This window comes from Galleria mellonella, unplaced genomic scaffold (assembly GCF_026898425.1).
Source record: "Galleria mellonella isolate WM207_F2 unplaced genomic scaffold, CSIRO_AGI_GalMel_v1 utg3564, whole genome shotgun sequence".
NCBI lineage: Eukaryota > Metazoa > Arthropoda > Insecta > Lepidoptera > Pyralidae > Galleria > Galleria mellonella.
Genome location: NW_026442085.1, coordinates 16,307 through 42,510, shown reverse-complemented (window position 1 = coordinate 42,510; position 26,204 = coordinate 16,307). Strand labels below are relative to the sequence as shown.

The 26,204-nt window shown below is 33.5% G+C and overlaps 4 protein-coding genes and 1 pseudogene across 4 annotated transcripts; 4 read left to right on the top strand and 1 right to left on the bottom strand.

Moving 5' to 3' along the window:
• The first annotated feature begins 1,548 nt into the window (after positions 1-1,548).
• On the top strand, positions 1,549-2,491 carry LOC128201163 (uncharacterized). Its single transcript, XM_052897201.1, has one exon. The coding sequence runs from the start codon at positions 1,833-1,835 to the stop codon at positions 2,277-2,279; it is 447 nt and encodes a 148-aa protein (XP_052753161.1). The 5' UTR covers positions 1,549-1,832; the 3' UTR covers positions 2,280-2,491.
• A 2,488-nt stretch (positions 2,492-4,979) lies between these two features.
• Positions 4,980-5,999, top strand: LOC128201160 (uncharacterized). Its single transcript, XM_052897198.1, has one exon. It carries the CDS (start codon positions 5,341-5,343, stop codon positions 5,785-5,787), a length of 447 nt encoding a protein of 148 aa, XP_052753158.1. The 5' UTR covers positions 4,980-5,340; the 3' UTR covers positions 5,788-5,999.
• Positions 6,000-8,570: 2,571 nt separating this feature from the next.
• LOC128201162 (uncharacterized) lies at positions 8,571-9,513 on the top strand. The gene has a single exon (XM_052897200.1). The coding sequence runs from the start codon at positions 8,855-8,857 to the stop codon at positions 9,299-9,301; it is 447 nt and encodes a 148-aa protein (XP_052753160.1). The 5' UTR covers positions 8,571-8,854; the 3' UTR covers positions 9,302-9,513.
• A 2,491-nt stretch (positions 9,514-12,004) lies between these two features.
• Positions 12,005-13,024, top strand: LOC128201161 (uncharacterized). Its single transcript, XM_052897199.1, has one exon. The coding sequence runs from the start codon at positions 12,366-12,368 to the stop codon at positions 12,810-12,812; it is 447 nt and encodes a 148-aa protein (XP_052753159.1). The 5' UTR covers positions 12,005-12,365; the 3' UTR covers positions 12,813-13,024.
• Positions 13,025-24,190: 11,166 nt separating this feature from the next.
• Positions 24,191-25,966, bottom strand: LOC128201159 (uncharacterized; annotated as a pseudogene).
• Between the last annotated feature and the right edge of the window lie 238 nt (positions 25,967-26,204).

The following is a 26,204-nucleotide window of genomic DNA, read 5'->3' as shown; positions in this document are numbered from 1 at the left end:
ATAGTTATATACTATAGTTGTATACTATACATATAGTTATTCATATGCGTTAACAATCACGCCAATAGGTAAGGACATGTTTGTTTTCATATTACGGATTTTTTTTAATAATTTGTGAAAATTCATTAGGCATACGAAAGCAAGACGGGATATGGGGTAGCCCATACCCCGTCTGACCGAAACCACTCGTGCTACTATGACTACACCAATTCTTAATACTGCTGACATATCGCAGAACAGGGATGTTCGACTTACATACCATGTACGCTACAGGAATCAAATTTTACTATTTTTTTTTACACAACTTAGAATGGCAAACAAGCTGCCGGCCCACCAGATGGAAAGTGGTAACCGTCGCCTACAGACATGAGCAGTACCATGGACATAATACAGTATACTGTTTCGCCCATGATACCCACCATGCGTTGCCATTCCTGAGGACTCAGGTGTTATTCCTCTGTACCCTGTAAATTCACGCCCTACCCTTCAAACCGAAACACAGCCACTTCACGGTAAAAACACGAATGGAACAGAGGTACCCAAGCAATAGACTTCAAACTTGACTTACTGTCACTAGTCCTCAACAAATTGTACTTTTTCCGGCAACCAGAAGAACTATAAGAATAACAAGAAAGAGGGGGAAAATCGCTATTATTACCTCACCATCCTACAAACTAAAATTAGAAGAGAAAATTAAAAAGAAGAAGCTGGTGGATGAGACTAAAGAAAAAAGAAAATCAATATACCAATTAAAGAAAACCCAAAGAAATGATGTATTTAAGAAAACTAAAGTGATCAAAAAGAAAAAACTTATCAAATCATCATCGTCAGAAATAGTGACTCCGAAAATACACCGTGTTTATATTGTCAAGGTCGATATTTAGAGTCCAAAAAAGGCTGGGTGGCTTGTGCTGCATGCAAAAAATGGGCACATCGCAGCTGTGCTGGAATCGAAGATGAGAATGAGGAAACGACATTTACGTGTGCAGTTTGTCAGTAACCATAAGTTGACAGCTCACCAGCACAGCTGCGATGTACCCATCACCCCATCCATCCTATTACCCCATCTTGCCTCTTAGAGGTACCCCATCTTACCCTACCTAGGGCAAGATAGGGAAGTATGACTGTTTGCATATTTTCATTTTTTTTTTTCATTTAATTAAACAAGAGTTACAAATAAGGACAAATTATCTAAACACTAATTAGCAATTAATATTATTAAAATAAAAAAAAAAAAACCTAGAAAAGATTAACATAGGTACTAAATTTTATTGGAGTTCACCTAAACCTTAAGTACCCCGTCATGCCCCCTTTCCCACCAATAATAATGTCTCACATAATAATCCCATTCATCGGATGTGTCAATTGTATAACAAAATTAGCGAAAAAATCGATATCTTTCATCAGAATACTATTGGGTTTAAGAGGTCGTTGTATGGTTTTGAGATGGAATAAGTTTGGATTTTTTTTTTTTTGGATAGAATAAGTTCATAATTGTAATCAGTAATGTAATATACATTCCAATTACAGAAGCGATCCACTGTTACACCCAGAAATGACACATCATGTACTTCTTTAATTTTTTCACCTTTATATTTAATAAACAGTTGATAAACATCATCGTAAACGTTTTTGACTGGAAGATAACAGGTACCTACACCCTTCTTGTATTTCGTCGCCTCGGAATAATTTTCCCCTTCCATATTCTTAACAAAACCCGCCTACTGTAAAGAATGGGATACTGAGGCATACAATACGTTCATTAGTCGTTCAACGCTTACAGTTGTAAGCTCTTGTTTTACACCTTACTTCTTTTAAGCAATAATTTCGACATGGCGCTGTGGACACCATATATTGAAGAATGTCCTCTTGATTTGAGTAAAACAAGAAATAATGAAATAATTCCGGCAGCGTTAGAAAGACCATCTTCTATTGATCTCATACCATTTAATCACATGGATTCTGCGCGTGAGGGGTGTCATCTTCCTGTTCCTGTTCCCGTAGTGCAACAAACTGGATATAGTCATTATTTAGAGGACTATTCTCACATATCAGCGAATTCTGTGTTGACATCGCCAGAATTACTAGAACTACAGGGATGCGAACCGGAGTCATTGTCAGATGATCTAGAATACACAGAATTTGAAAAAGACGCCCTCAGAGTAATTGCGGAAAGAAATGGTGGAATGCTGATAGGGCATAACCCTAAAATGAAAAGAACTATTCAAACAAATGAAGCAGCTGACGAAGCATATCGTATACAGCGGCAAAAAAAATAATTTAGCCGCAAAACGGAGCAGAGATAAAAGAAAAATGCGGGAACTTCGTTCGTCACTACAAGTAACTTATTTAACGAAGAAGGTCGCAGAAATGAAGGCAAAACTGGCTACTAATCCTTGCAAGGATTGTCTTGAACGATCACGTAGCGTCAATTTTTAATTTTTGTGAAGAATTTATGTATTTTAAGTGTGATATTTTCGTGCAACAAAATTTACATAATTAATAAAAATATAATCCTTAAGGACGTGATATAATTGTGTAATTAGTAGCATTAAGGATTTGTTATAAAATAATAAAAAAAAATATAATAATAATATAAATAAAAAAAAATTGTACTACAAAATGTTGTTTTTTTACCAGTGTTTTTGAAACACAATATAAACTGACTGATAATTTAAACTCGTAATTGTCCAGATTATAGTATAAGCAGACAGTATATACAATTTCTAATATTTCTGCGATATTTTTATAGCTGTATGTAAAGACTAGCTACCCGCCCCGGTTTGGCACGAGTGCAATATTTGTTTGTGTAACTGTTAAACTGTTCGACACATTTTAGTAAGGCTGGTATTTTGGCATGTGTAAAAGTACTGCACCAATATTCTCTAATATTTTAAAATGAACAGCCTATTCAGCAATTTTCATGTGCGCGTGTTTATATAGTTCCTCCTGCGCCCTTCACCTCCGTGCCTCGTCTACTATTCTCGCATGGCCTCCTATTCTCACTAGCGCCTGCGATAACGCAATAATTTTATGGGCTTATTGTTTTTATTTCGCATTCTCATCTGACCAACTGCATCAATTAATATACTGTAAAACAAACTTTATCTTCATGAAATTTCCGTTTTGATTTACCTATTTGTTTTTATTTTATGTGTAAAGTATACGTCAAGTCTGTACTAAACTTATTATTATAGGTAATACATATGTATTTCACTTTTAAAGTAAAAGCCATTTTTTTGGCTGAAATACAAAACATAGATAGGGGAAAGGGGGATAAGACGGGGTAGCGGCTTTATATGTCGATACAACTGATCAATCAGAATCCCGCTAGCGTGTGATGATGCACCGCTATGATGCCAATCAGTTTACGCAGTGACCGGCTAACGACACTGCATCATTCATTATACTTAAATTTGTAAAAAAATATCTTTTGTCATATTACTTGTAATATTTGTATTTTGTTTGTTACGTGTTGGTTGCTAAATGTCACCAGCGCAATATACGTATAGTTATATACTATAGTTGTATACTATACATATAGTTATTCATATGCGTTAACAATCACGCCAATAGGTAAGGACATGTTTGTTTTCATTTTACGGATTTTTTTTAATAATTTGTGAAAATTCATTAGGCATGCGAAAGCAAGACGGGATATGGGGTAGCCCATACCCCGTCTGACCGAAACCACTCGTGCTACTATGACTACACCAATTCTTAATACTGCTGACATATCGCAGAACAGGGATGTTCGACTTACATACCATGTACGCTACAGGAATCAAATTTTACTATTTTTTTTTACACAACTTAGAATGGCAAACAAGCTGCCGGCCCACCAGATGGAAAGTGGTAACCGTCGCCTACAGACATGAGCAGTACCATGGACATAATACAGTATACTATTTCGCCCATGATACCCACCATGCGTTGCCATTCCTGAGGACTCAGGTGTTATTCCTCTGTACCCTGTAAATTCACGCCCTACCCTTCAAACCGAAACACAGCCACTTCACGGTAAAAACACGAATGGAACAGAGGTACCCAAGCAATAGACTTTAAACTTGACTTACTGTCACTAGTCCTCAACAAATTGTACTTTTTCCGGCAACCAGAAGAACTATAAGAATAACAAGAAAGAGGGGGAAAATCGCTATTATTACCTCACCATCCTACAAACTAAAATTAGAAGAGAAAATTAAAAAGAAGAAGCTGGTGGATGAGACTAAAGAAAAAAGAAAATCAATATACCAATTAAAGAAAACCCAAAGAAATGATGTATTTAAGAAAACTAAAGTGATCAAAAAGAAAAAACTTATCAAATCATCATCGTCAGAAATAGTGACTCCGAAAATACACCGTGTTTATATTGTCAAGGTCGATATTTAGAGTCCAAAAAAGGCTGGGTGGCTTGTGCTGCATGCAAAAAATGGGCACATCGCAGCTGTGCTGGAATCGAAAATGAGAATGAGGAAACGACATTTACGTGTGCAGTTTGTCAGTAACCATAAGTTGACAGCTCACCAGCACAGCTGCGATGTACCCATCACCCCATCCATCCTATTACCCCATCTTGCCTCTTAGAGGTACCCCATCTTACCCTACCTAGGGCAAGATAGGGAAGTATGACTGTTTGCATATTTTCATTTTTTTTTTCATTTAATTAAACAAGAGTTACAAATAAGGACAAATTATCTAAACACTAATTAGCAATTAATATTATTAAAATAAAAAAAAAAAACCTAGAAAAGATTAACATAGGTACTAAATTTTATTGGAGTTCACCTAAACCTTAAGTACCCCGTCATGCCCCCCTTTCCCACCAATAATAATGTCTCACATAATAATCCCATTCATCGGATGTGTCAATTGTATAACAAAATTAGCGAAAAAATCGATATCTTTCATCAGAATACTATTGGGTTTAAGAGGTCGTTGTATGGTTTTGAGATGGAATAAGTTTGGATTTTTTTTTTTTTTGGATAGAATAAGTTCATAATTGTAATCAGTAATGTAATATACATTCCAATTACAGAAGCGATCCACTGTTACACCCAGAAATGACACATCATGTACTTCTTTAATTTTTTCACCTTTATATTTAATAAACAGTTGATAAACATCATCGTAAACGTTTTTGACTGGAAGATAACAGGTACCTACACCCTTCTTGTATTTCGTCGCCTCGGAATAATTTTCCCCTTCCATATTCTTAACAAAACCCGCCTACTGTAAAGAATGGGATACTGAGGCATACAATACGTTCATTAGTCGTTCAACGCTTACAGTTGTAAGCTCTTGTTTTACACCTTACTTCTTTTAAGCAATAATTTCGACATGGCGCTGTGGACACCATATATTGAAGAATGTCCTCTTGATTTGAGTAAAACAAGAAATAATGAAATAATTCCGGCAGCGTTAGAAAGACCATCTTCTATTGATCTCATACCATTTAATCACATGGATTCTGCGCGTGAGGGGTGTCATCTTCCTGTTCCTGTTCCCGTAGTGCAACAAACTGGATATAGTCATTATTTAGAGGACTATTCTCACATATCAGCGAATTCTGTGTTGACATCGCCAGAATTACTAGAACTACAGGGATGCGAACCGGAGTCATTGTCAGATGATCTAGAATACACAGAATTTGAAAAAGACGCCCTCAGAGTAATTGCGGAAAGAAATGGTGGAATGCTGATAGGGCATAACCCTAAAATGAAAAGAACTATTCAAACAAATGAAGCAGCTGACGAAGCATATCGTATACAGCGGCAAAAAAAATAATTTAGCCGCAAAACGGAGCAGAGATAAAAGAAAAATGCGGGAACTTCGTTCGTCACTACAAGTAACTTATTTAACGAAGAAGGTCGCAGAAATGAAGGCAAAACTGGCTACTAATCCTTGCAAGGATTGTCTTGAACGATCACGTAGCGTCAATTTTTAATTTTTGTGAAGAATTTATGTATTTTAAGTGTGATATTTTCGTGCAACAAAATTTACATAATTAATAAAAATATAATCCTTAAGGACGTGATATAATTGTGTAATTAGTAGCATTAAGGATTTGTTATAAAATAATAAAAAAAAATATAATAATAATATAAATAAAAAAAAATTTTACTACAAAATGTTGTTTTTTTACCAGTGTTTTTGAAACACAATATAAACTGACTGATAATTTAAACTCGTAATTGTCCAGATTATAGTATAAGCAGACAGTATATACAATTTCTAATATTTCTGCGATATTTTTATAGCTGTATGTAAAGACTAGCTACCCGCCCCGGTTTGGCACGAGTGCAATATTTGTTTGTGTAACTGTTAAACTGTTCGACACATTTTAGTAAGGCTGGTATTTTGGCATGTGTAAAAGTACTGCACCAATATTCTCTAATATTTTAAAATGAACAGCCTATTCAGCAATTTTCATGTGCGCGTGTTTATATAGTTCCTCCTGCGCCCTTCACCTCCGTGCCTCGTCTACTATTCTCGCATGGCCTCCTATTCTCACTAGCGCCTGCGATAACGCAATAATTTTATGGGCTTATTGTTTTTATTTCGCATTCTCATCTGACCAACTGCATCAATTAATATACTGTAAAACAAACTTTATCTTCATGAAATTTCCGTTTTGATTTACCTATTTGTTTTTATTTTATGTGTAAAGTATACGTCAAGTCTGTACTAAACTTATTATTATAGGTAATACATATGTATTTCACTTTTAAAGTAAAAGCCATTTTTTTGGCTGAAATACAAAACATAGATAGGGGAAAGGGGGATAAGACGGGGTAGCGGCTTTATATGTCGATACAACTGATCAATCAGAATCCCGCTAGCGTGTGATGATGCACCGCTATGATGCCAATCAGTTTACGCAGTGACCGGCTAACGACACTGCATCATTCATTATACTTAAATTTGTAAAAAAATATCTTTTGTCATATTACTTGTAATATTTGTATTTTGTTTGTTACGTGTTGGTTGCTAAATGTCACCAGCGCAATATACGTATAGTTATATACTATAGTTGTATACTATACATATAGTTATTCATATGCGTTAACAATCACGCCAATAGGTAAGGACATGTTTGTTTTCATATTACGGATTTTTTTTAATAATTTGTGAAAATTCATTAGGCATACGAAAGCAAGACGGGATATGGGGTAGCCCATACCCCGTCTGACCGAAACCACTCGTGCTACTATGACTACACCAATTCTTAATACTGCTGACATATCGCAGAACAGGGATGTTCGACTTACATACCATGTACGCTACAGGAATCAAATTTTACTATTTTTTTTTACACAACTTAGAATGGCAAACAAGCTGCCGGCCCACCAGATGGAAAGTGGTAACCGTCGCCTACAGACATGAGCAGTACCATGGACATAATACAGTATACTGTTTCGCCCATGATACCCACCATGCGTTGCCATTCCTGAGGACTCAGGTGTTATTCCTCTGTACCCTGTAAATTCACGCCCTACCCTTCAAACCGAAACACAGCCACTTCACGGTAAAAACACGAATGGAACAGAGGTACCCAAGCAATAGACTTCAAACTTGACTTACTGTCACTAGTCCTCAACAAATTGTACTTTTTCCGGCAACCAGAAGAACTATAAGAATAACAAGAAAGAGGGGGAAAATCGCTATTATTACCTCACCATCCTACAAACTAAAATTAGAAGAGAAAATTAAAAAGAAGAAGCTGGTGGATGAGACTAAAGAAAAAAAGAAAATCAATATACCAATTAAAGAAAACCCAAAGAAATGATGTATTTAAGAAAACTAAAGTGATCAAAAAGAAAAAACTTATCAAATCATCATCGTCAGAAATAGTGACTCCGAAAATACACCGTGTTTATATTGTCAAGGTCGATATTTAGAGTCCAAAAAAGGCTGGGTGGCTTGTGCTGCATGCAAAAAATGGGCACATCGCAGCTGTGCTGGAATCGAAGATGAGAATGAGGAAACGACATTTACGTGTGCAGTTTGTCAGTAACCATAAGTTGACAGCTCACCAGCACAGCTGCGATGTACCCATCACCCCATCCATCCTATTACCCCATCTTGCCTCTTAGAGGTACCCCATCTTACCCTACCTAGGGCAAGATAGGGAAGTATGACTGTTTGCATATTTTCATTTTTTTTTTTTCATTTAATTAAACAAGAGTTACAAATAAGGACAAATTATCTAAACACTAATTAGCAATTAATATTATTAAAATAAAAAAAAAAAAAAAACCTAGAAAAGATTAACATAGGTACTAAATTTTATTGGAGTTCACCTAAACCTTAAGTACCCCGTCATGCCCCCTTTCCCACCAATAATAATGTCTCACATAATAATCCCATTCATCGGATGTGTCAATTGTATAACAAAATTAGCGAAAAAATCGATATCTTTCATCAGAATACTATTGGGTTTAAGAGGTCGTTGTATGGTTTTGAGATGGAATAAGTTTGGATTTTTTTTTTTTTTGGATAGAATAAGTTCATAATTGTAATCAGTAATGTAATATACATTCCAATTACAGAAGCGATCCACTGTTACACCCAGAAATGACACATCATGTACTTCTTTAATTTTTTCACCTTTATATTTAATAAACAGTTGATAAACATCATCGTAAACGTTTTTGACTGGAAGATAACAGGTACCTACACCCTTCTTGTATTTCGTCGCCTCGGAATAATTTTCCCCTTCCATATTCTTAACAAAACCCGCCTACTGTAAAGAATGGGATACTGAGGCATACAATACGTTCATTAGTCGTTCAACGCTTACAGTTGTAAGCTCTTGTTTTACACCTTACTTCTTTTAAGCAATAATTTCGACATGGCGCTGTGGACACCATATATTGAAGAATGTCCTCTTGATTTGAGTAAAACAAGAAATAATGAAATAATTCCGGCAGCGTTAGAAAGACCATCTTCTATTGATCTCATACCATTTAATCACATGGATTCTGCGCGTGAGGGGTGTCATCTTCCTGTTCCTGTTCCCGTAGTGCAACAAACTGGATATAGTCATTATTTAGAGGACTATTCTCACATATCAGCGAATTCTGTGTTGACATCGCCAGAATTACTAGAACTACAGGGATGCGAACCGGAGTCATTGTCAGATGATCTAGAATACACAGAATTTGAAAAAGACGCCCTCAGAGTAATTGCGGAAAGAAATGGTGGAATGCTGATAGGGCATAACCCTAAAATGAAAAGAACTATTCAAACAAATGAAGCAGCTGACGAAGCATATCGTATACAGCGGCAAAAAAAATAATTTAGCCGCAAAACGGAGCAGAGATAAAAGAAAAATGCGGGAACTTCGTTCGTCACTACAAGTAACTTATTTAACGAAGAAGGTCGCAGAAATGAAGGCAAAACTGGCTACTAATCCTTGCAAGGATTGTCTTGAACGATCACGTAGCGTCAATTTTTAATTTTTGTGAAGAATTTATGTATTTTAAGTGTGATATTTTCGTGCAACAAAATTTACATAATTAATAAAAATATAATCCTTAAGGACGTGATATAATTGTGTAATTAGTAGCATTAAGGATTTGTTATAAAATAATAAAAAAAAATATAATAATAATATAAATAAAAAAAAATTGTACTACAAAATGTTGTTTTTTTACCAGTGTTTTTGAAACACAATATAAACTGACTGATAATTTAAACTCGTAATTGTCCAGATTATAGTATAAGCAGACAGTATATACAATTTCTAATATTTCTGCGATATTTTTATAGCTGTATGTAAAGACTAGCTACCCGCCCCGGTTTGGCACGAGTGCAATATTTGTTTGTGTAACTGTTAAACTGTTCGACACATTTTAGTAAGGCTGGTATTTTGGCATGTGTAAAAGTACTGCACCAATATTCTCTAATATTTTAAAATGAACAGCCTATTCAGCAATTTTCATGTGCGCGTGTTTATATAGTTCCTCCTGCGCCCTTCACCTCCGTGCCTCGTCTACTATTCTCGCATGGCCTCCTATTCTCACTAGCGCCTGCGATAACGCAATAATTTTATGGGCTTATTGTTTTTATTTCGCATTCTCATCTGACCAACTGCATCAATTAATATACTGTAAAACAAACTTTATCTTCATGAAATTTCCGTTTTGATTTACCTATTTGTTTTTATTTTATGTGTAAAGTATACGTCAAGTCTGTACTAAACTTATTATTATAGGTAATACATATGTATTTCACTTTTAAAGTAAAAGCCATTTTTTTGGCTGAAATACAAAACATAGATAGGGGAAAGGGGGATAAGACGGGGTAGCGGCTTTATATGTCGATACAACTGATCAATCAGAATCCCGCTAGCGTGTGATGATGCACCGCTATGATGCCAATCAGTTTACGCAGTGACCGGCTAACGACACTGCATCATTCATTATACTTAAATTTGTAAAAAAATATCTTTTGTCATATTACTTGTAATATTTGTATTTTGTTTGTTACGTGTTGGTTGCTAAATGTCACCAGCGCAATATACGTATAGTTATATACTATAGTTGTATACTATACATATAGTTATTCATATGCGTTAACAATCACGCCAATAGGTAAGGACATGTTTGTTTTCATTTTACGGATTTTTTTTAATAATTTGTGAAAATTCATTAGGCATGCGAAAGCAAGACGGGATATGGGGTAGCCCATACCCCGTCTGACCGAAACCACTCGTGCTACTATGACTACACCAATTCTTAATACTGCTGACATATCGCAGAACAGGGATGTTCGACTTACATACCATGTACGCTACAGGAATCAAATTTTACTATTTTTTTTTACACAACTTAGAATGGCAAACAAGCTGCCGGCCCACCAGATGGAAAGTGGTAACCGTCGCCTACAGACATGAGCAGTACCATGGACATAATACAGTATACTATTTCGCCCATGATACCCACCATGCGTTGCCATTCCTGAGGACTCAGGTGTTATTCCTCTGTACCCTGTAAATTCACGCCCTACCCTTCAAACCGAAACACAGCCACTTCACGGTAAAAACACGAATGGAACAGAGGTACCCAAGCAATAGACTTTAAACTTGACTTACTGTCACTAGTCCTCAACAAATTGTACTTTTTCCGGCAACCAGAAGAACTATAAGAATAACAAGAAAGAGGGGGAAAATCGCTATTATTACCTCACCATCCTACAAACTAAAATTAGAAGAGAAAATTAAAAAGAAGAAGCTGGTGGATGAGACTAAAGAAAAAAGAAAATCAATATACCAATTAAAGAAAACCCAAAGAAATGATGTATTTAAGAAAACTAAAGTGATCAAAAAGAAAAAACTTATCAAATCATCATCGTCAGAAATAGTGACTCCGAAAATACACCGTGTTTATATTGTCAAGGTCGATATTTAGAGTCCAAAAAAGGCTGGGTGGCTTGTGCTGCATGCAAAAAATGGGCACATCGCAGCTGTGCTGGAATCGAAAATGAGAATGAGGAAACGACATTTACGTGTGCAGTTTGTCAGTAACCATAAGTTGACAGCTCACCAGCACAGCTGCGATGTACCCATCACCCCATCCATCCTATTACCCCATCTTGCCTCTTAGAGGTACCCCATCTTACCCTACCTAGGGCAAGATAGGGAAGTATGACTGTTTGCATATTTTCATTTTTTTTTTTTCATTTAATTAAACAAGAGTTACAAATAAGGACAAATTATCTAAACACTAATTAGCAATTAATATTATTAAAATAAAAAAAAAAAAACCTAGAAAAGATTAACATAGGTACTAAATTTTATTGGAGTTCACCTAAACCTTAAGTACCCCGTCATGCCCCCCTTTCCCACCAATAATAATGTCTCACATAATAATCCCATTCATCGGATGTGTCAATTGTATAACAAAATTAGCGAAAAAATCGATATCTTTCATCAGAATACTATTGGGTTTAAGAGGTCGTTGTATGGTTTTGAGATGGAATAAGTTTGGATTTTTTTTTTTTTTGGATAGAATAAGTTCATAATTGTAATCAGTAATGTAATATACATTCCAATTACAGAAGCGATCCACTGTTACACCCAGAAATGACACATCATGTACTTCTTTAATTTTTTCACCTTTATATTTAATAAACAGTTGATAAACATCATCGTAAACGTTTTTGACTGGAAGATAACAGGTACCTACACCCTTCTTGTATTTCGTCGCCTCGGAATAATTTTCCCCTTCCATATTCTTAACAAAACCCGCCTACTGTAAAGAATGGGATACTGAGGCATACAATACGTTCATTAGTCGTTCAACGCTTACAGTTGTAAGCTCTTGTTTTACACCTTACTTCTTTTAAGCAATAATTTCGACATGGCGCTGTGGACACCATATATTGAAGAATGTCCTCTTGATTTGAGTAAAACAAGAAATAATGAAATAATTCCGGCAGCGTTAGAAAGACCATCTTCTATTGATCTCATACCATTTAATCACATGGATTCTGCGCGTGAGGGGTGTCATCTTCCTGTTCCTGTTCCCGTAGTGCAACAAACTGGATATAGTCATTATTTAGAGGACTATTCTCACATATCAGCGAATTCTGTGTTGACATCGCCAGAATTACTAGAACTACAGGGATGCGAACCGGAGTCATTGTCAGATGATCTAGAATACACAGAATTTGAAAAAGACGCCCTCAGAGTAATTGCGGAAAGAAATGGTGGAATGCTGATAGGGCATAACCCTAAAATGAAAAGAACTATTCAAACAAATGAAGCAGCTGACGAAGCATATCGTATACAGCGGCAAAAAAAATAATTTAGCCGCAAAACGGAGCAGAGATAAAAGAAAAATGCGGGAACTTCGTTCGTCACTACAAGTAACTTATTTAACGAAGAAGGTCGCAGAAATGAAGGCAAAACTGGCTACTAATCCTTGCAAGGATTGTCTTGAACGATCACGTAGCGTCAATTTTTAATTTTTGTGAAGAATTTATGTATTTTAAGTGTGATATTTTCGTGCAACAAAATTTACATAATTAATAAAAATATAATCCTTAAGGACGTGATATAATTGTGTAATTAGTAGCATTAAGGATTTGTTATAAAATAATAAAAAAAAATATAATAATAATATAAATAAAAAAAAAATTTACTACAAAATGTTGTTTTTTTACCAGTGTTTTTGAAACACAATATAAACTGACTGATAATTTAAACTCGTAATTGTCCAGATTATAGTATAAGCAGACAGTATATACAATTTCTAATATTTCTGCGATATTTTTATAGCTGTATGTAAAGACTAGCTACCCGCCCCGGTTTGGCACGAGTGCAATATTTGTTTGTGTAACTGTTAAACTGTTCGACACATTTTAGTAAGGCTGGTATTTTGGCATGTGTAAAAGTACTGCACCAATATTCTCTAATATTTTAAAATGAACAGCCTATTCAGCAATTTTCATGTGCGCGTGTTTATATAGTTCCTCCTGCGCCCTTCACCTCCGTGCCTCGTCTACTATTCTCGCATGGCCTCCTATTCTCACTAGCGCCTGCGATAACGCAATAATTTTATGGGCTTATTGTTTTTATTTCGCATTCTCATCTGACCAACTGCATCAATTAATATACTGTAAAACAAACTTTATCTTCATGAAATTTCCGTTTTGATTTACCTATTTGTTTTTATTTTATGTGTAAAGTATACGTCAAGTCTGTACTAAACTTATTATTATAGGTAATACATATGTATTTCACTTTTAAAGTAAAAGCCATTTTTTTGGCTGAAATACAAAACATAGATAGGGGAAAGGGGGATAAGACGGGGTAGCGGCTTTATATGTCGATACAACTGATCAATCAGAATCCCGCTAGCGTGTGATGATGCACCGCTATGATGCCAATCAGTTTACGCAGTGACCGGCTAACGACACTGCATCATTCATTATACTTAAATTTGTAAAAAAATATCTTTTGTCATATTACTTGTAATATTTGTATTTTGTTTGTTACGTGTTGGTTGCTAAATGTCACCAGCGCAATATACGTATAGTTATATACTATAGTTGTATACTATACATATAGTTATTCATATGCGTTAACAATCACGCCAATAGGTAAGGACATGTTTGTTTTCATTTTACGGATTTTTTTTAATAATTTGTGAAAATTCATTAGGCATGCGAAAGCAAGACGGGATATGGGGTAGCCCATACCCCGTCTGACCGAAACCACTCGTGCTACTATGACTACACCAATTCTTAATACTGCTGACATATCGCAGAACAGGGATGTTCGACTTACATACCATGTACGCTACAGGAATCAAATTTTACTATTTTTTTTTACACAACTTAGAATGGCAAACAAGCTGCCGGCCCACCAGATGGAAAGTGGTAACCGTCGCCTACAGACATGAGCAGTACCATGGACATAATACAGTATACTATTTCGCCCATGATACCCACCATGCGTTGCCATTCCTGAGGACTCAGGTGTTATTCCTCTGTACCCTGTAAATTCACGCCCTACCCTTCAAACCGAAACACAGCCACTTCACGGTAAAAACACGAATGGAACAGAGGTACCCAAGCAATAGACTTTAAACTTGACTTACTGTCACTAGTCCTCAACAAATTGTACTTTTTCCGGCAACCAGAAGAACTATAAGAATAACAAGAAAGAGGGGGAAAATCGCTATTATTACCTCACCATCCTACAAACTAAAATTAGAAGAGAAAATTAAAAAGAAGAAGCTGGTGGATGAGACTAAAGAAAAAAGAAAATCAATATACCAATTAAAGAAAACCCAAAGAAATGATGTATTTAAGAAAACTAAAGTGATCAAAAAGAAAAAACTTATCAAATCATCATCGTCAGAAATAGTGACTCCGAAAATACACCGTGTTTATATTGTCAAGGTCGATATTTAGAGTCCAAAAAAGGCTGGGTGGCTTGTGCTGCATGCAAAAAATGGGCACATCGCAGCTGTGCTGGAATCGAAGATGAGAATGAGGAAACGACATTTACGTGTGCAGTTTGTCAGTAACCATAAGTTGACAGCTCACCAGCACAGCTGCGATGTACCCATCACCCCATCCATCCTATTACCCCATCTTGCCTCTTAGAGGTACCCCATCTTACCCTACCTAGGGCAAGATAGGGAAGTATGACTGTTTGCATATTTTCATTTTTTTTTTTCATTTAATTAAACAAGAGTTACAAATAAGGACAAATTATCTAAACACTAATTAGCAATTAATATTATTAAAATAAAAAAAAAACCTAGAAAAGATTAACATAGGTACTAAATTTTATTGGAGTTCACCTAAACCTTAAGTACCCCGTCATGCCCCCCTTTCCCCTATTTGGTTTCTCGGAGTCTTTTGTAAAGCTAAATGTAATGTATATTTCTGCTATAGATTTTATCCTTTTATTTCAAACCGTTCAGACGTTTCGGCCGACTTCAATCACACTCATTGTAATTAATTATTGAAAATATATATTTACCGAATTAAAAAGTAGCCTATAGCACTCGGTGATAATATACCCTTAAATTATATCGGATCAGTAGAATCAGAGGTGATCCTGAACATCCAAACTCACATATATTTATAGCAGAAAAAAAGTTTTTCTTCCTTTCAATATCTTTTTCTTTCAGTTAATATGGTAAGAAAGAAAGAGAGAAAGAAATAATTTAATCGAAGAAGCATGCGGCCCACACAGTAGCGCACAAAACAAGAACAAAAGAAATCAAAACAAAACAAACAAAAGAAAAAAACAATTAAATTATAATAATAAACAAACAGTAGGATAACTCTTGAATCCAACATCGATCTCAATCCAAATCTATTGCTAATGACCATTTAATACTGCACTCATGTAACAACAGTTAGGAATTAGCTACAATTAGGATCGGTTTACAATAGTTTGCATAGGCAAGTTGCACCAATAATTCAAGAGTGTGAGTTCTCCAATAATGAGAATTCCAATATCGATCTTAATTTGAGAATTTATTTGAATTTATTTCAAGAGCGACCCTACAGACATATACCAATGTGTACGCGTGCGCGCGCACGTGCCGCAATGTTCTGTGATGTAGGTCCGTGCTGAGCATATTGCTGCAGCGCTTGAAGCGAAAAAAACAGTTATATAAGTAGTGTGTTGGTACTCTATTCATATACAAATCTACATTATACATGTATATATACATACACATATATATACATACACATACATACATACACATATACAGAATAAAGAAAAATGAGATGGCAATATATAATGTCCTATCACCTAACCTAGCCATACTATTATTATTCAATCAGAGCAGCGACGCGGGAGGCTGTGTTCATGCATTGAGCGCAAAAAAACTCAATTTAACAAGTAATAATTATACGGTAGATATTACCGTTATGAACATTAATGTACAATTTTATTTAACGAAGGTGCTACCTAACCAGTGTACCGGTACCCAATTTCCTTTCTTTTGTACCATACCGACTGCACTCAGATGTAATATATTATATATATTATATATAGTATATATAGTATATATATTATTATGTAATATTGAATGCTGCTGATCATTCTCTTTCTGTTTAACATACAGTGAGTGTAAAAAGTATTCGTACACCTAGGGTTATAATAAAAAAAATACGAATTTGATAGACTTTCCTCTATTTATTTAATTTAAATCAATACTGTTAAATAGTTTAACATTCCCGCACTTTGTTTATGATAATTTTTGTTTTTAAAAAAAAAAAAAATTATACAACTTAAAAATATTTTTACGTTAACTAAGCAAATAATGACAAACAAAAAGTATTCGTACATTCATTCTTTTTTAAATGAAATTCTGTATAAATCATTTATTCAATCGAATTTTTCATATGCCTACAATGCCAAGGTAATTTTTAATACGTAGGTATAGATATTAGACGTTTTAGTTGCACTCGTGAGAAGTATAGACGTGTTTAGTTACAAAAATGGGTCGTAAAGCAAAAGAAACGAGTGAAGAGGAGAGAAAAATAATTATTAATTTGCATAATCAATGCAAATCATTATGTGAAATTGCAAAATTTGTCAATAAACCACGTTCAACCGTACAGACTGTAATTGATCGGTTTTCTATTACTAAAACACTAAAAAACAAACCCAGAGGTGGGGCGTCCATCAAAAATCACGCCTCGATTGGATCGGAAAATTTTAAATTGTGTAAAAAAAATCCAAAAATTATTGCCCCTCGAGTGTTACAAGAAATTAATAATATCAATGATTGCCATATTTCTGTCAGTACTGTTCGGAACGTATTACGTAGTAACGATTATCATGGAAGAACTGCGCGTAAAAAGTATTGGGTAAATGATATTAATAGAAAAAAAAGATTAGAATTCGCAAAAAAATATATTAATGAAAAAAATCATTTTTGGCAAACTGTTATTTACTCAGATGAATCGAAATATAATATTTTCAAATCGGATGGACATCATATGGTATGGAGAAAATCTAATATGGAATATAAGAAAGAAAATTTATGTCCAACGGTAAAACACGGTGGTGGGTCAGTATTTGTATGGGGTTGCATGAGTGCTTTTGGGGTGGGAAAACTTGCATTTATTGATGGAATTAGGGATCACAAAACGTATATTAATATTTTAAAAGAGAATCTTCTCTTTAGTGCAGCTCAAATGGGTTTTAACAATAATTGGATATTTTTACAAGATAATGATCCTAAACATAAAGCATGGAATATTAAAGCATGGATCCTGTTTAACGCTCCAAAATACCTAGAGATTCCTCCTCAATCACCTGATATTAATGTTATAGTGCATGTGTGGGATTATCTCGATAATAAAATTCGAAATCGATCAATTTCGAGTAAAGAAACACTAAAAATTGCGCTTCGCGAAGAATGGGCATTGATACCGTCTTCTTATATTTTCAAACTAGTTGATTCGATGCCGCAGAGACTCCAAGCTATCATCAATGCTAACGGTGGTCCAACAAAGTATTAATATTTTTTTAATATTCATTTACTTACAAATTTTATAAGTGTACGAATACTTTTTGTTTGTCATTATTTGCATAGTTAACGTAAAAATATTTTTATGTTGTATAATTTTTTTTATTAAAAAACAAAAATTATCATAAACAAAGTGCGGGAATGTTAAAATATTTAATAGTATTGATTTAAATTAGATAAATAAAAGAAAGTCTATCAAATTCGTATTTTTTTTATTACAACCCTAGGTGTACGAATACTTTCTACACTCACTGTATGTCTTCCATAAGTAATGTTTCCAACTATTCCTTATCGTACAAATCAAAATCATTAGGTTCTCTTAAATTTTACTCGTAAAAAACCATTTTTCACACGTGCATACTGACGGGGTCTATTCTTTATAACCTTCTACTAACAAAGGATAACTTACCGCTAAATTAAAATAAAAATAAAGAAGCGTAACAACGGGAAGCAAATAACATTTTAGCAATACGAAAACCGACATTTTTAATGCAATTTTTTTTTTTACACTCAAGCCAAACGTTTTAATTACGTTTTCTAGGTTATGCATATACAAAGCATTGTAAATCAAGTTCGACAAAATTCTAATCGAATGAACTACATTTGTTAAAAGTCTATAAAGTTATACTTGTATACATAATGCGTGTAAGCATTATTTCAGACATCCTCGGCTATTCGGTATTCCATCCACCAATAATAATGTCTCACATAATAATCCCATTCATCGGATGTGTCAATTGTATAACAAAATTAGCGAAAAAATCGATATCTTTCATCAGAATACTATTGGGTTTAAGAGGTCGTTGTATGGTTTTGAGATGGAATAAGTTTGGATTTTTTTTTTGGATATAATAAGTTCATAATTGTAATCAGTAATGTAATATACATCTATAAAAATGTATAACGTTTACTTATAACTTACTGTTAAATGATGTTTACAATGTAAGGTTGGCAAACTGCGTATTGATAAATTTTTGTATTGTTTTTTTTTAATGGTTCATTTCTGTTTGCAAACTGTTATTGTAACTTATAATAAATAAATAAATAATAATACAATCAAATAATAATGTGATACTATATTGCATTCATAAAACCGAAATCAAAATGAGTCTGTGTCCTTCATAACATGTTCTATTTATGCTGACAGAATGTCACATATAAAAACTAGTAAAAAATGTTTGTTAGCGATATATTTCACCGTCAAATGGGTATATAAGATCGTATGTCCGGATAAATAAGTATTGTAGTCATTTTTTTTTAGATCTGCTTTTTATAATACGTTATAATAAATCTTATAATAAATAACAGGCTTGCCTCAACAACATCATTCTTAGTTATGGTATAGCTCTGGAAAATCTAGTTATAATACTGTTACATATTTAGTACTGTAACGTACCCTTTAGAATTTTATGCGAAACCCCTTTCCTGTAGACCGCAATTATTGTTCTTGAGAATTAAGGAAGGACAATAAAAAATTTTTGTAACATGACACCCCTGTCTCCAGTCTACGAATACTGTTATTCCCACTTTTCTCCGTGTCAATTTCAACTCACATATACCATGTTTACAAATATTTTTAGCTTAATTATATATATTTTTACTTCTAAATAGTTATTCTCGTTTAATATTGTAAATGTGAAAGTGAATATGTCTGTTACCTCTTGACGCCTTAATAACTCAACAAATCATTGTTCATTCATTACTACTTCATTCATAGAGTACTACTGTTTGGCTGGAAAAGGAGATAAGCATTTAGTTCCTGATTCTCCTGGTCAATATTCCGACCAGTCTAATAAAAACTAGTAGTAAATAATAATAAAGCTTTATTCTATTTCTATTATTTTAAATTGCTATATTCAATAATGCACTTTAAAGCACTTATGAATATACAGCAGCTCTCTTAACTCACAAAACAAAATGATTTATATAATAATACAGTTAGAGACTATTTTTCTGTTTACTTATGAGGATGTTGATGTAGTACGACTAGGTATTACCTCCCGCGCCAACATTTACGAATACCCTGTCGCATACTGGGATTATGTCCATAGAGACTAAAAAACTTGGGAAAAACAACAAGAAAGATTACATATTTTATAGATTTAGAATGGTAAACAAGTTGGCAGGTACCTGATCGATTATAGATATATACCAGCGCTTATAGATACCAGTATATATAGTATTATATTATCTGTGTAGATACTAACAGTATCAAGCACATCACGGAATACACTGTGATGGCATAGCATTTATGAATTGTCTTAAGGACTATGGTAATGACATATAGCACCTTTAAACCAAATTAATAATAGTAACTAAATAACTTATTCCTATTTGAAAACACAGTCATGCAAGTTTTCAGTTTCAATACAGGAATACTTAATCATCTCTACGTACCTATTTTTTTTAAGTTATGCCCTTACGAATTTGAGATAAGTATAGTCATTTTGTAATATTTTTGCTTACTGCACTCATATATGAAAAATATTTCTTTTTATATTTATTTTTTTTTAACTTTTTATTGCACCAACATTACAGGATTTGTTAAACAATTTTCGATAAGTATAGTGTAGTACAAAAGGCGATCTTATTGCTAAGCAATCTCTTCCAAATAACCTTTGGGTAGAAAGAGTTAAAGAATAAATAAGTAGGTGGCGCGTTAAAAAAATCATTTATACCACTAAGGTAGCAAACAAACATACGGCCCACCTAATGGTAAGCGATTACCATAGCCAAAGAACGCCTGCAATACCTGGGGTATTACGTAAGTACAAATAGTAATTTACTTAATGTGTATTATATAAAAATCTCATGTAACGGTATTTGTGATCACACTCCTCTTAAACAGATCGACCGACTTTTATGAAATTTGTATGTATATTTAGGAGTTATGAGAATTGGTTGTAAATACTTTACATATTTCATATAATATTTCATGCTGCTAGGTGACTTGAGTGTCTCTAATTTATATGGCAGAACAACGTATGCCGGGTCTATTGAGTAGGTACTTTAGATTACGTACCGGATATTTTAGAGCATAATAATTAATTTAAATAAAAAATGCAAATAATTAGGTGAATCGTACTTGTCGGGAACCTATCGGCATTCGGACTACTGGGAAAGGTGAAATGACTCAGTAATTGACTGGTTAGTTGATAAAAATTACCTATTTTGTTTAATTCTGCTACCATTAGTATTCGAGCGACTGTCAACGCTCGAAAATAGACTACTTTTATTATTACACAACTAATATATTTGCCAAACTGCGAAAACTTTTTTTCGCTCGCTTTTATTTTTTTTTTTTTTGTTTTTGGCGCCGAATGTTTAACACTAGGCTCTGAGCAGTGATCTATTATTTTAAATTTGTCTAAAGATGCCTCGGGTAGGTATGAAATTAAATTAAATACATTTCTTTTTGTTTATTCTCCAGATTCGTACTCCTTTTTAAGTCGCGGTAGTATCTAGTGTATCAGAGCTATGGTGTTCACAAATTTAATTCTTGAACCTTGTACTTATCTTACTACTACATAATATTCTAAGATTAGAATCAATATTATAAGTTGTACTGAAAATCCGTAAACTTTCATAGATATCTAAGATACAAACAAATATGAATAGAAAGAGGTTGCTTCGCATACGCAGTAGGTAGTTACGACTTTTTTCAATATTTCTCTTAAATAACAAACACCTCTGTTTTATCAACAAGACAGTACAGATTAGTCAATAGTACAAGATGATATCGAAAGTTACTAAATTTAACATCCAAATTAAATCTTAAGTATGGAATAAAATGGGAATAAGATATTTCGATTAGAAAGAAAAAATATTTAAAGAGATCCATACGAAAAATATATAGTGGATTTGAAAACTTTGAAGTCGGTTGAAAAGAAATCTAAACTGTACAATTACATCCATCTGTTATATTTTGTATTAATTACCGAAATAATAAGTTAATTAGATACAAAAAAAGTCTAGGTGCATTTTTAATTGATGTTTTATATATAATCTTCCTCCTTTATCGCTCCCAAACTGTCTCCTCTGCCTTCTCGTCAGAGTATTGGATTGACCGTGCACCGCGCAAAATGTACGAGTATGTACGTGATGTTTTCCAAAAATTACAGAGTTAAAAACTACGTTGTATTTGTCGTTTTAGATGTGAAATACAATAAAGAACTAAAGGTGTTACTGAAATTATTTGAAGTATGTTAAAATAATCATTTATTAATATATTGGTATTAAAATAACTTTAAATTGTATTATGTATGCATTTCACTTTTGATTTATCTCTGCTATCTCACAATGATATAATGCACTTTTAAATGAGTGACAGATGGGATTGTGCTAATCAAAAAGACATTAGAAAATTTTTAAATATAATAAATCACAAATATACAATTACAAACAAACAAACAAAATTTTCCTCTTTATACTCGTAATATTGGTGTAGATGAGCCAATATCACAGAACCAAGCACGACAAAAGTTAATATAAGGGTTTTTTTATGACGACATCTGCATACAACCATAAAATTATATTACTAATATTTTTTGAATTAGAGGTTGCCGTTCTAATTTAAAATTTTATTACTCTTTACAAAATTTGCTAACCGTTAGTTGCCTATTTAAACATGAGAATAGAAAGGGTAGAATGAGTCAGCTTTTGACTGCACATCACAACTGGACGATTGCGCATGCGTACATCTTGCGGACCTCCATTCACACTTCGAGGCATTATGCACATTATCACATTTTTGCATGACTTGAGATTTTCGTTTCAGATTGCCACAAATTTTTCTGCCTTTTATCCCTTTCAAATTAAAATTAAATCTGTTAAGCATATTTTTATAAGCATATATGTCGAGATTTTAATAAATAAAAAAAAAACAAATAACGTAATTATTCATTTTTACCTAGTATTTATTGTTCAGTTAGATACTTATTGTCTATAATTTTGATATAATTATTATAAGTAATTATTATTATAAAATACAGCATACCCAGATATATATAGCTTTCAAAAATCATATTTATAGGTAAGGAGTTCCCCGTTACATCCTTGACTATTAAGTACAGCTAAGCTATACTATATTTATTCTCTATATTTCTTGTAACAATAAATAAAACTATAAAATTGAAAATAATTCAACAACCAAAGAAATTCAAGACATACAATCAAACAACAAGGTATATAAATAAAATTTGTTATCTTCATTTTCGTATCGCAAAAATAATTAATCTAAAACTAAAAAGTACCAATATTATTGTAAGCGACGCACCTCGCACCTTGTAATTTGTTATAATTGTAACTTTATTATCTCTGCTATCTCACAATGATATAATGCACTTTTAAATGAGTGACAGATGGGATTGTGCTAATCAAGAAGACATTAGAAACTTTTAAATATAATAAATCACCCATAATACAAAACTATAATAGGAACTTTCATATGTATTGTTTTTTAAATTACACCGTTAACTTTTTGTTAGTAAAATAGGCTACCAGTCTCATTGTCCCAGTCACCCCTGGTAACCATCGTACTGAATAGGCTATTTGACTGATTTTGAAAAATTGTTTTCAATTATTCGTCGGTATATGATTATTACACCTTATGTATATTTCTGCGAAATATGCAGTATTTTCTGTAAAATATTGTATTAAAATTTAAATTACAATATTCGCGCTAAAAACACTGTTTCTGTAATGGCTGACGCCATATGATTTGCGTGACGTCACAGACAAGTAAAGTAATATACGAAAGTGTACATTCAGCTTGTTTATAATATTTTTTCTGTTAATTTACTGGAAAAAATGGTGTAATATGTGCTACAATGCACAAATACTTCTAAAAACTCCACTAAAACTCTGTTTCTGTTCCAACGAACCTTAAGAGATGTAATAAGTGGTTACAGTTAGCTCGAAGAGACCCAAACAGTATTTTATCTCAAACAAATCTTTTTACATAGAATGTGTAATAAGGCGTATTAGAGAATTCCATATGTTGACGCAACATTCTGTAATTAATTTAAATATACTTCGTGTACTTGATGCTATTATTATTGCATGTTCACTAATAAACTTGCAGAACTCTATTATTAGATAATGTATCTATTTATTTAAATAAGGAATGAATAACAAATAAAACAAAAGACTTATACATTGGTTTTATTTTTTTATTTACAGAACATACATTTCCTATATACATTGTCACACTCTAGTGTTTCTTAATAAAATAGGATAAATATTTGATTTCCATATATCAAAAAGCTTTTTTATTAACTTATTGACATAGTCAGCATCATAAGTGACTAAATGAATTTCAATAGTCTCATTTTCTTCAAATTTGCTGTCAGCAACACAAAAATAACACTTTTTACACCAGCGGCATACATTTGTATTTGCACCTGGGCTTTACATTTTTCAGATATAACACCATTTTTTAAATATTTATCCATAGATTTTGCTTTACTAGGGCACTTTATTTTTATATACATATCTGTCATATCTGTCACGCCTGTCTCCCATTAGGGTAGGCAGAAACAATGGAATGCCAAATGCTTCGATTCAAACAAACCACTTTCGCTTCTTCCACATTCATCAATCTTGTCATACACGCTCGTCGGTTACGGGTACTTTTAATTTGGCCCTTCTTCAGCACGTCGCCTATTTGGTCGACATACATCCGTCTAGGGCGGCCCCTACCGACATCTCCATTCATTCTTGCTCGATAAATCTCTTTCGTAATTCTTCTTTCATCCATCCTCTCCAAATGACCAATTTATTTTTACAATGGCATCATTACCTACACCATCAGGTGAAGCTGCAATCATGGGATAATTTTGGCACACATACAAACCACACAAATCAATTTTGGTTTTTAATTTCTTGCTGATTGTTTTCCTTACTATTTCCTCCAAATTCCTACCCCTTTTCATGGCAGCAGTGTCAGGTATTTTGACACCCAAAATTGCAGTAACTAATGACCCATTTGGTGTACAGCAAATACTCCATGTGCTTTAGAAGCAGTAATACGACCATATCTAATTTCATACCACAAGCTAGTCTTATTCTGCTTCCTTGTTGTTCTTTCAATCATCTGTATTGCAGCGACATCAAATGTTACCTTCATGGCCTCTATAAGCTTCTCTACATATATTTTAATTTCTTGATATTGATTTATCATGAAAATGTGCAGGGAGTACTGCATAACACCAGTAGGTATGTTTAAAATCATGTTGATATTTCCGCAGCTCACAGGTATCAATTTTCTTTTTCTTTGCCTTAGAAATAAAGTCATCATAAACTACTGATGAACTTGGTCTATGAGGTACTTCTTTTTTATACAGCTGAGTAACTGTGATGTATTTGAGAGTAGTACCTACTCTAGATAGAATAGGTTTCTTCCAGTAACACTCTACTGATGTGCATGGGGGTTCTTCACTGCGACGATGAGCCCACATCAAAAAGGCAACTACATGCTTACATCCACCAGCTGAAGCTACACAATCATGGCACTTACAGCTAATGATTTCACCGTTAGTTTCGTTCACCATCATTGTAATATTATTGCTTCTTGCTTTATGCTCTGGATAGATTTTACATTTCACTGTGCAAATTTCATGCTCCCAGTGCAATTGTACATAGCCAACAGCGTCATCACCATAGGATTCTCTGGAAGATCTGTAGACAAAAGAAAAACTGAGGTCAGAAAGGTTTTACAATCAATTTTGAAGGGGATTAATAAACATAACCTAAATATTTTGTGAAACCTCGACACAAATTATTATAAAAAATATCATTATAAATAAATAATTAGATACGTACACAGCAGTTTTTATATTTTTGAGCTCTGCAGCATAATAATCAATGTTATTTTTAAAGAAAAGTGCAACCATAAATACGTCTATCTTAGGTAGATTTCTATTATCAACTTGTACAAAATTCTCGTCCATTTTGAGAGCAAACACTATTGTTTACATGACCAGATATTAGTGTCTTGCGGAATATTAAGAAATTCTTGTAAAAATAGCACAAGAAACGATGGAAATATGATAAAATCACATAAAGTTTATAACAATAAACAATGTTGACTCGCATGTGACTATGTCACATGCAAGTTATAAAGCGTTCTTGTAGCTGAAGAAATTTAAAAAATAATTTGAATTTATTTTGTTTATTTTGAAAAATCTA